The sequence below is a fragment of the Rattus norvegicus genome, chromosome 1 (genome assembly GCF_036323735.1).
Source record: "Rattus norvegicus strain BN/NHsdMcwi chromosome 1, GRCr8, whole genome shotgun sequence".
NCBI lineage: Eukaryota > Metazoa > Chordata > Mammalia > Rodentia > Muridae > Rattus > Rattus norvegicus.
The window spans coordinates 208,220,061-208,231,067 of record NC_086019.1 but is presented as its reverse complement, the minus strand read 5'-3'; the positions used below and the strand labels follow the sequence as shown (position 1 = coordinate 208,231,067).

The following is an 11,007-nucleotide window of genomic DNA, read 5'->3' as shown; positions in this document are numbered from 1 at the left end:
ATATCATATTTATTAACATGCATCTGTGTGTGTGTGTGTCCGTGTGTCTGTGTGTCTGTGGGCTTATCCACATGAATGCAGGTGCCCTTGGAGGCCAGAGTAGTCAGATCCCCTATAAACTAGAGTTAAAGGGCAATTGTGAGCTGGGAACTGAACTCTGGTCCTCGGAAAGAACAGCATATGCTCTAATGGCTGAGGCATCGTTCCAGCCCCAGGGGTTGGTTTGCACACACGATCTAACTCTTTGCCCAGGTTGCCTATCTGTGCCATCCAAGCATCAGACACACAGTCCTCTGTGGAAGCCACCACAACAAAACATAAAGCTTGGAGTTCCTGATATGAAGATAGACACACGGATTCTCTGGGTTCCTTATACCTGGAAAAGAGAACTATATTTTACACTTCAGTATATTAAAAGGCTGAGATGGGTTACTGGGTTACTGGAAGTGTCCAGCCTTATCTAGAACCTTAGAGGTCAAAAGTGGTCAGAGCTCCCTGTGAACATACTTTCCCAAAATGGTACAGCAAAAGGCATTTCCTTTTGGAAAATCAGTCTACAGTGGTTTCTGTTCAGGAGAGACTTAAAAACACCCAAGGGAGATCAACTGAATCACAGATGGCCTTTGAGTTTAGATTTGCCCTCAATGAAAGCTTTACAGGCTGTCTGTATAGCTAGTCATTCTCCTGCCTTAGCCTCCAAAGGGCTGGGATTACAGGTATGTGACCATCACCTGTAGCTTCATGCCTTATGCTTTTTTTTTCTTTTTTTTTCGGAGCTGGGGACTGAACCCAGGGCCTTGCGCTTGCTAGGCAAGCGCTCTACCGCTGAGCTAAATCCCCAACCCCATGCCTTATGCTTTTAAAAATTATTGGTAGTATTAGGAATAAGTTCAGGGTTGAAAAGAGACCAGCACTCCAATGAGAGTGAAACTTTACCTCTGACCTTAGGGCACACAGAGGGAGAACAGCAAGCATGCAGGGAAAGGAGGTTTTCTCAGTTCTTATTTTAACACAGGGGATGGCTGAGACTTTCCCCATTGTCTGGGGTTTTTTAAGGTGCAAAGGTGGGGCTATAGAGTTGCCTCATGACCGAGAAGTTGAGAGCATTTGTTGCTCTTGCCCAAGACCTGGGTTCAAGTCCCAGCACTAGGGGATCTGATGCCCTCTTTTGACCTCTGTTGTACTGGGCATACTTATGGTATACATACAAATGTCCAGACAAAACACATAAAATAAATCTAAAACTTTTTTACAGTGCTAAGGAAATGAAGGAAATTGGTAAGGAATCAGCGACTTAATTCATGTACATCCCAAGAATGCAACTGGGCCTATGTGTGTGAGTGTGTGGAGGGGATTAATACGTTTGCGTAAAGATTTTTTTTATAAGGTGGAAGAGATAAAAAGACTGGAATATTTTATCCTAAACAAAAGTTTTAGTTTTACACTGTTTGACAGAAAAGACTAACATTTAATATTTCTTATAGTATCATACACGTGACTGACATTCTTCCACTCAAAGTTGTATCATTTATCAATATGTACCTTGGTAATTTTAGTCATTTTTTTAAAGACAGGATCTCATATAGTCCCTACTGGCATGAAATTCACTTATAATTGAGATTGGTTGTTTTTTGTTTTTTTTTTTAAGATTTATTTTATTTTATTTATACGAGTGTACTGTAGCTGTCTTCAGACACACCAGAAGAGGGCATCGGACCCCATAGGGATGGTTATGAGCCACTGTGTGGTTGCTGGGAGTTGAGCTCAGGACCTCCGGAAGAGTAATCGGTGCTCTTAACCGCTGAACTATCCTCTCTCCAGCCCCGGCGGATGATCTTAAATTCCTAAGTCTCCTGTCTCAATCTCTGGGGTTGTAGGTGTTCCCGACCATTTTCCCTGTCAAAAGTCACGGGTTCTTTTTTTTGTTGTTGGTGGTGGTGGTTGCTTTTTGGTTTTTTTGTTTTATTTTTTATTTGTAAAACAGGGTTTCACTCTTAGCCCATGCTAGCCTGAAACTATACAGCCTAGGTTGCCTTCAAATTTGTGGTAGTCGTCCTCCCCCAGTTTCCCAACTGCTAGGATTGCAAGCATGCGCCACCATCCTGCTCTCTTTTGTGGGACTCATCAGAGAGGACTGCTTAGACATGGGAAGATGATAGAGAATCTTATTAGTTGGCCAGCAACTACACTGGTTGTTCAGGGTCCCAGTAGAGCACTGAGTCTTTCTCAGGGTCAGCTTTTAAGCACAAAAATCAGGTTCTGGGTTGACGTACTTCAGTTAACAAGAACAGCTAGACAGAAGTAGAACTACAGACGCCATAAGCAAGGCAAGTACATTTAGAGACTGTCCCCAAATTGTATGGACTTGGACACGTTAGGTCCCTGTTTTAGTTTTGGCAGGTGGTGCTTGCCTCGTTTTACAGCCTAAATGCCACTTCCATATGGAGTCATTTGTACTAAGGTCTGGGGCCCTGTTACACGCTGGGCTTTACTTTTTAAAGTACTGCTGTCACAGGGCTGGAGACACAGCTCAGCAGCTAAGAGCTTGGCTGCTGGGGTTGGGGATTTAGCTCAGTTTACACACTGGGCTTTACTTTTTAAAGTACTGCTGTCACAGGGCTGGAGACACAGCTCAGCAGCTAAGAGCTTGGCTGCTGGGGTTGGGGATTTAGCTCAGTTTACACGCTGGGCTTTACTTTTTAAAGTACTGCTGTCACAGGGCTGGAGACACAGCTCAGCAGCTAAGAGCTTGGCTGCTGGGGTTGGGGATTTAGCTCAGTTTACACGCTGGGCTTTACTTTTTAAAGTACTGCTGTCACAGGGCTGGAGACACAGCTCAGCAGCTAAGAGCTTGGCTGCTCTTTCAGTGGACCGGGGTTTCGCACCCAGCACCCACACCGCAGCTCACAACTACTGGTCTCTCTACTTCAGTTGTTGGGGGTCTGTTGCCCTCTGCTGGCCTCCTCAGGTACTGAACAGATGTACATGCTGGCAAAACATCCCTACACATAAAATAAAAATAAATCTCAAAAACTTTATAAAGAAAATAGAGTACTGGCAGTAAAAAAAAAATGCAATACTTTTTGAAAAAGTTGAGAAATTACCAATATATATTCTTTTTTTTTTTTTTTTTTTTTTGGAGCTGAGGACCGAACCCAGGGCCTTGAGCTTGCTAGGCAAGCGCTCTACCACTGAGCTAAATCCCCAACCCCACCAATATATATTCTAATCAATTTAATGTGATGGTTTGTATATACTTGGCCGGGGAGATTAGGAGATGTGGCCTTGTTGGAGTAGGTGTGTCAGTGTGGGTTTGGGCTTTAATACCCTCATCCTAGCTGCCTGGAAGCCAGTCTTCTCCTAGCAGCCTTCAGCTGAAGGGGTCAAACTGTCAGCTCCTGGACTGAACCTCTGAACCTGTAAGCCAGCCACAATTAAGCACTGTCCTTATAAGAGTTGTCTTATAAGTTGGCTGGAGAGATGGCTCAGTGGTTAAGCACACTGACTGCTCTTCCAGAGGTCCTGAGTTCAAATCCCAGAAACCACATGGTGGCTCACAAACATCTGGAATCCAATGCCCTCTTCTGGTGTGTCTGAAGACAGCAACTGTGTACTCAAATACATAAAATAAACATTTTTTTTTCGGAGCTGGGGATTGAACCCAGGGCCTTGCGCTTGTTAGGCAAGCGCTCTACCACTGAGCTAAATCTTCAACCCCAAAATAAATATTAAAAAAAAAAGAGTTGTCTTATGTGGTCATGGTATCTCTTCACAGCAGTAAAATCTAACTAAGACCTATGTGATAGGTTACTTCTCTGCTGCCTATGAAATGAGCCAATTCAAGTCAGATTAGACTATATATAGGCAGTGTTGGTATCAGGAATTACTTTCACCTCCATCAGGGATACCATTTGGTCACTGTTGCCACGACAACGACCTTACATTCCCAGTATATCTTTGGCTTAGTTCCCAACTTCACCTGGGAGCAGTTATGTTATATTTCAAATAAAAAGCATTTTTTGCCCCCTCTTTCTTTTCTCTTCTTTCATCCCTTCCCCTTGTCTTGTTCTCCCATTAAATCTCTCCATGTGGAACTCTGTTGGCTTGGTGTGCTTTATTCAGGCGTGGGCCAATATTTAAACAACAGGCGCGTTTATTAGGAAGCTACTCTTGGACAGGCGAGTTCACTGGCCCCAAGAACAGAGACCAGGGAAACCACCATAGCAAAGGAGGAGAGAAAAAAGAGAAAGGGAAGGAGCACAGAGAGAGAAGACAAGGAGAAGGACATATGAGGAAGACCAAAACTTTTGGATTATATAGGGAAGAGCCTCCTGGGGGAAGGGCAGCCCAGCCCCTGAGGTGGATAGTTCGGGGTTGAGGGCAAGCGTTTGTCGGGTAGGAACTGAGGGATGCTGACCTGGAGGCCAGGTCTGCTTTTTTTTTTTTTTTTTTTTTTTTTTTTTTTCTTTTTTCCGGAGCTGGGGACTGAACCCAGGGCCTTGCACTTGCTAGGCAAGCAGTCTACCACTGAGCTAAATCCCCAAGCCCCAGGTCTGCTTTGATATGTAAAATTTGCACCTCAATCCCTTGTCCTGGGGTCCAAAACCAAACAATATATATTACTGTGTATCAGTTGTTCGTTGTTTGTTTATATTGAGACAGAGTCTCCTTATGTAGCCATCCATGGCTGACCTGGGAAGGGAACTGCCTGTTTCACCCTCCTGAGTTCCTGGGTTCCATGGTTGCCACACATATATGATTTTTTTTGGGGGGGTATTTTCATTGTATTTATTTCCTTGCACACATACATATATAATATATATGTATATATTTTGTATAATTTATAATATAAATATATAAACTTACTTACTTACTTACTTACTTACTTACTTTATTTATTTATTTATTTATTTATTTATTTATTTTCTTCCACCACAAGCATGCAAAGCCCACAAAGGCCAAAAGTGAGTTAGGATCCCCTGGCACTGGAGTTCCGGTTGTGAGCAGTTTTGATTGCTAGAAATCGAACCTGTGTCTTCAAGAAGGGTAGCCATGCTCTTAACCGAACTGTCTTCCAACCTCAAAATAGAGCTTTTGTAAAAAAAAAAAAAAAAAATTGAGACAGGGTCTTACCATGTAGCTGGCTATGGTTTTTGTTTGTTTGTTTGTTTGTTTTGTTTTGTTTTTGTTTTTTGGTTTTTTTTTTTTTTCGGAGCTGGGGACCGAACCCAGGGCCTTGCGCTTCCTAGGTAAGCGCTCTACCACTGAGCTAAATCCCCAGCCCCAGGTTTTTAAAATAATACTTTTCATTTTTTTCTCACAAACCTCCCTCTGGTCTTGGGAGGCGATATCATACACTCAGGCAAGAAAAGGATTTAGGAGAGTGTACAACAGGACCAGCCTGTTTACTGGCTTATTGCTTTTTGGAGAATGTCTCAGAAAGGGCGTCTTCTTTACCCTATCCCTCCACTCTGAGTCCCTTGCCCCGCCCCTTCCTTGCATTTCCTTAATTTCTACTGGCTTCTCATTCCCTCGTTTCGCCCCGCGCCTCCCAGCCCTTTTCAGCACCCCGGGAATACGCTTCTCATTTAAGTTCCGCGCCAACCTGAACTGGAGTATTCTCCCATCGTTCCCCACGCCGGCGTCAGTTCGCAGTTGCCTAGCTACTGGACGTGCCGGAAGAGGACTGCTTGGGCAGGACTTCCGGCGCCGCGGTTGCATCAGATTCTGGAAAGCGTCTGTGGCGGCAGACGCGGGTCTTGATTCCCAGTGATGGCAGGTTCCTCCGCGGAGCAGGGTGAGATTTGCGGGGTGACTGTGGGGCTCTGGGGACAGCCTGGGCTGTGTGGGCAGCATGATCCAAAGAGGCAGTGCCCAGGCCAGTGCTGTGGCGACAGCAGTGGAACGAGTGGGTAATGCCAAGCGAGGCTGGGGTGGAGGGCAGCATGGGCCAGGGACACAAGTCCAGCTCGGGTCTGTGGAGACAGCCATGGACTAAGTGGGCAGTGCCCAGACCAGTGATCTGAAGATAGCAATGGCCCAAATGGGCAGTGGCAGGCAAAGACTGTTGGGCAGACGATCCCTGGACGGGAAGTGACCAGTTAGGGCTCTAGAGTGGAGGCTGTTTGGCTGGGCAGTGGCTAAGTCAGGGCTCTAGGAACAGTTCATGCCCAGGTGAGCAGTGGCAGGCTAGAGATCTGGATTTGGCAGTGGCTGGAGTGGGCAAAGACAGATCCTCAGGTAGGTAGAATCCAGGAGGCCAGGGGCTCTGGGATAAAAAAGTCTTCAGGTAAGACTGTGGGGACAACTGTTGCCCAAGGGGGCAGTGCCAAACCAAAGCCTTGGGGATGGCCAGTGTCTCAGTGGACAGTGACAGGCCAGGACCTGGGGGTAGGTTGCCGTGACCCCCTGAAACTAGAATATTGCTTGATGGGACCTGACTGTTTTTGTAAGCTCATCCCTTCCTCAACTTCAATTTCTTAATTGGGTTAAGGCTAAAGTCTCCTTGGATACTCAGCAGTAGGAGAGATGGTCCTGGACCAAATAGTGTGTCTCCAGCTGGTGACTGCATGAGACCTCACCACTCCCCCTCCTGCCCTGGCTGGACTTTGGGGGTGAGGCAAAGGCCCAAAGATTATTTTGGTCTTCTGCCCAAGCAGGTGGGTGGAAGGGCATATGAGGTTGGTACTTAGGGAAGTAGGGCAGAGGAAGCAGGGACTCCATGTACACATACATGAAAGAGCTTGGGGTTTTATGAAGGCTTTAATCTCCAGTGTGGTCAGCAGTCACCACAGGGCCCTGTCCAGTCAGAGCATCACTGTCAGAGCATCATTGGCCATCTACTTTATTGCCAATTGGGAGAATCCCTTAGAAGGCAGTCACTTATGTCACCCCGGGGTAGACCTGGGCTTTGGCAGATCTCTGAGGAGCAGTGTCTTTTCTCACTGTCTTTTTAGCATGTGGGTTCTAGAAAGAACAGAGGCCTTAGCCCAGATCCTGAAAGGTCAGAAGCAAGTCTTCAAAGGCAGAATGCTTGATGTAGGTTTTAGTCTCTGTGAGGCAGGCAGAAATTAGATGTGAGTTCTGACTTCTCAGTTATCTGTCTGCAGTGTAGGGTACACCAAGATTTCTTAGGCATCCTGTGGTGCTCTGTGGTCCCTGTGGCCTTGCTGAGTCCCTGGTAGGTGGTTCTGATCACCTGAGTACCCAGATAACATGACTGCTTAGCATGTGCCTAGTGACAGTGGTACCTGGCTCTGTATTCCAGTAGTCCACTCAACTGACATGCCTAGATTCTAGCTGCTTCACCACCCACAGCAGCTTTTAGAAGTCCACTTAGACTACTGTAACACAGCAGCATGGCCAGCAATTCCACCCTGAGCTGCCCAACAGGTCTCTGATCACAACTGTGTCCATACTCACAATACAGGAAATGGTTTCTGCCTCTGAGGGTGGTGTAGGCATTGAATGAGTTCATAGGAAGAACTTGCAACAGTGCTTGGTGAGTAAGGACCAGATCTGTCAGAATTGAGACTCTATGACTCACTCACTCCATCCATCCATCCATCCATCCATCCACCCACCCATCCACCCATCCATCTAATGAGACAGGGTTTCATATAGCCCAGGCTGGAATTCCTGATTCTTCTGCCTCCTGCAGGGATGGCAGGTCTCACAACACCATGTCTAGCCTCCTCTTTGACTTAAATAAAAATGTATATATGGTGTGCAGATCACAAGGGAGATCTCAAGTCCTGAGGGAAGATGACCCAAGAGTCAGAACCTCCATGAAAATCCAGGAATGGGCGATGGTGGGTGCGATGGCATGTGCCTGTCATTGAGTAATTTTAGTGCTTCAGAGGCCGAGGTAAGGGGATCTCTGGGAATTCAAGGCCAGCCTGGTCTACTGTAGCAAATTGGAGGCCAGCCATAGATACATAGTGAAACTTTGTCTCAAACAAATTAACAAAAAGAAAGAAAGAAAAAAGAGACTAGGGGAACTTTCAACAAACCCAACAAAGCTATGTGGGTACGCATGAATAATTCTTATACTCTGGGAGATGAGACAGGAGGATTGCCAGTTTGAGAGCAGCCTGGACTACATGGAATCTTGTCTCAAACACCATAAAACCACTCAGGAACTGGAAAGCCACAGAGCAGAGATGATCTTGAGTTGCAACGTGGCAGCATTTCGGTGACTGCTTTCTCCTTCCTGTTTCCTCAGAAGATGACCAAAGCTCTGGGTGACATGGGGCCCGATGTCACCCAGAGTATGGGATAGCAGGTTTGTTTCAGGACCTCCGATGGGTGGAGCTCATCTCAGATACCAGATTTTTCCCATAGTTTAACCACGCAGTCTTCATAATCACACCTAATGTGTAGTCTGTCTCGGTACAAGTCCCAGCACAATTGTAATGGCGCCTGTTCCTTGTGACCCTTCCTGTGCAGATGAGCACCCTGAAGACTAGAGAAGTGAGGCGATTCAGTCTGCCATTACCAGAGCTAGAGACAGGGCTAGGTACCCCTTGGTGCAGGCGCTTCAGCCACCATGCAGCAACTCTTTTTCCGAACCTCTTAGAATGACAGGGTTGGTTCCAGTTGCCAGGTACAGGAAGTAGAAAACAGAGCAAAACGGACCTTTTCGAAGGATGTAGATATTTGCTCATCTGTGACCTTATGTTCCTGGGATGTCATTCATGGCAATAGCCAAATATGAGGGTGTTGTCTAGGACCTTGAGTAGCAGCTCCTGGTGGCCGTAGAATGGGAACCCCATGGGAAAGCAGAAGCAGGAACAGCTAGAGGGCCCAAGGGGTGCTTTTGCTGGGAGGAAACAGTCTGCAGGTGTGGGTATTGTTGGGACATCTGCAAGGTGACAGCTTTGAGGGACACTTAGCAATAGTGGCAGTAGTAGACTGACAGTCAAGAGCAAGTGACAGTATAGCCCCCTATGAAGTCCAGGCTTGCTTACCCTCTGGGAGCTTAGGGGGCTGCACCAAGAAATGCATTCTTCCAGTGCACTTGAAATGGGACAGGGACGGCACTGAGAGCAGGTGTGAATGCTGATGGAAAAAGCCAGGCGGGATGCTGCCTTCCACATATTAGGACTATGGGTCATTGGAAGTGACTCTTGCTTCTTCGTTGTGCTGAATGCTAGCCTCTGTGCAGTCTCAGTGGCTGTCTGGCGAAGAGTCCATAGCTGCGTCAGTTACTGTCCACCTTTGGGGCAGTCCCACCATCAGAAGGCTCTGCACTTTGTATGTTCAGGGGATGAGCTGCAGCTCTGCACTTCAGTGGTGGCAGAGTAGATTGGGCATGATGTGTGAAGGGTCCTGGTGATGTCAAATTTGCAGACTGGGCCTGGGAGGAATTCTTTTGTTGTCAAACAGTCATAAGCTGGGGAATGGCTTAACCAGCTACCCTGAGAAAGCTGACCTGTTGTAGGCATTTCCTCCAGGAGTTTCTGCACCGCCCTGGTTGGACCACCTTACACATTCTCAGTTCCCCTTCTCACCTGGCCAGGCTTTGTTCCCTCACAGTGAGTGACCTAGGCTGCTCTAGGCAGAGCCTTTGGGATCCTGTGGTCTGGCACATTCCTCAGGGAGCCTCTGGAGTCCTTCAGTGATTACAGTCATCGTAAGGCAGGAGCAATTACAGTAATGACAGCAGCAAGCCTGGCGCTGGCTTCTAGCCAGAGGTTTGTAAAGCATGTTAAGTGTAATTGCACTTAGTGCTCCAAGGCTTTACGAGGCTGATGCTAAGGGTGGTTCCTTCTGAAGAGGGCAGGTGCTTAGCCTGCTGGCTAGGCCCATCTCCCAGAGCGCCCTGCAGCCCAGTGCTATTTTTCAACACTGGCAATTGCAGTTCTCACTGGGGAACCTCGTGGGTACTTAGAGAGGAAAACAGAAGCGATGAAGTAAATGTTTGGAGTTTTCCTGGGCATGGCGCAGTGGTGCTCAGGGATTGCTAGGCAGGTGCTGCCTAGCTTCTTGGGTAGCCTCTTTGTCTGAGAAGAGATGTCCTGCTAATTTCACCCACATGGCCTAGAGGCAGTACCAAGAGAATGCAGTTGGAGGGCCCTCTTTGTAGAGTGAAGGCCCCTATCTAGCCCCCTCACCTTGGCTGAGGGGCTGAAACAAGGAGCTGTTCTTCAAAGCCACAACTGAGTCCTGAAAGCTCCTTGCTTAAAGAAGGAAAGGGAACCGAAACCAGGAATTGTAACTTTTATTCTCCTGTAGTAATTGTTATCCCAAGGCTTACTGCCCCAGTCTGCTAACCCAGGCCTACTCCTGGAAGCTTCTAGCCTCTGTCCAATCTAATCTAGGGCTAGATTGTTTTCCAACTCTGAGACTTACTGCTGGATAAGATCGCCCTTTCCACTTCCTTCTGAACTCTAGTTGGCTGGTTCAACTTAGCTGTTCTGGTTCAAACTCCTTTCCAATGCTGACTGTTTCAATCTGCTGTCTCTTTCTCTTGGCCTCACCTGAATAGCTCTGCTTATCCTCATACTAACTTTGGCAATCTTTTCTAATGTTCTGGTTTCTTTTCATTTCTCTGGCCCATTCTGTCCTCACCTGTCTCTCCTAGTAAAACTGCTTCCTCCCTTTTTACTCTCAACGCTGCCGTTTAAGTAACTTCCCTTTCTTCTTGTGAGAGTTGAACATAGCCTATTCCGTCAAATCTTTGCTTCATCAATGTGTGTGCCACACAACTTTACTTTCCTTGTTTGGAATTAAAATTGTGTACTAAGGGCTGAGTACTAAGGAAAAGATACAGGGCTTGGAGTGTGTCCTAGGGTTTCTACTGCTGTGCTAGAAGGGCATGACCAGAAACCACCCTGTGAAAGAAAGGGTTTATTTCTTCAGCCCTCAGGTATCATTCTATATTGCTGAAGGAAGCAGGGAAGGAACTCAAAACAGGGCAAGGACCTAGAGGCAATTGCTGATGCAGAGGCCATTGAGGAGTACTGTGAGTGACTTGTTTCTCATGACTTGCTCAGCCTGCTCTCT

At 46.9% G+C, this 11,007-nt stretch overlaps 1 protein-coding gene, 1 long non-coding RNA gene and 1 other non-coding gene across 4 annotated transcripts in view; 1 reads left to right on the top strand and 2 right to left on the bottom strand.

Annotated features, from left to right (window-relative positions):
• Window positions 1–3,640: 3,640 nt before the first annotated feature.
• On the bottom strand, window positions 3,641–3,721 carry Trnav-aac16 (transfer RNA valine (anticodon AAC) 16). The gene has a single exon. It is a non-coding gene; the product is annotated as a tRNA-Val (tRNA).
• A 1,153-nt stretch (window positions 3,722–4,874) lies between these two features.
• LOC134483952 (uncharacterized) lies at window positions 4,875–5,661 on the bottom strand. Its single transcript, XR_010061163.1, has 2 exons — window positions 5,606–5,661; window positions 4,875–5,091 (listed from the first exon to the last, which is right to left on the bottom strand). It is a non-coding gene; the product is annotated as an uncharacterized LOC134483952 (long non-coding RNA).
• Window positions 5,643–11,007, top strand: part of Cars1 (cysteinyl-tRNA synthetase 1) — a 42,334-nt gene continuing 36,969 nt past the window's right edge. Inside the window, exon 1 of one of the 2 annotated variants that reach the window (XM_006230713.5) lies at window positions 5,643–5,797. In XM_006230713.5, the coding sequence (XP_006230775.1) occupies window positions 5,773–5,797 (25 nt within the window). In that variant the 5' untranslated portion in view covers window positions 5,643–5,772. The remainder of the gene's footprint in view (window positions 5,798–11,007) is intronic. The other variant, NM_001106319.1, reaches the window with a different exon arrangement.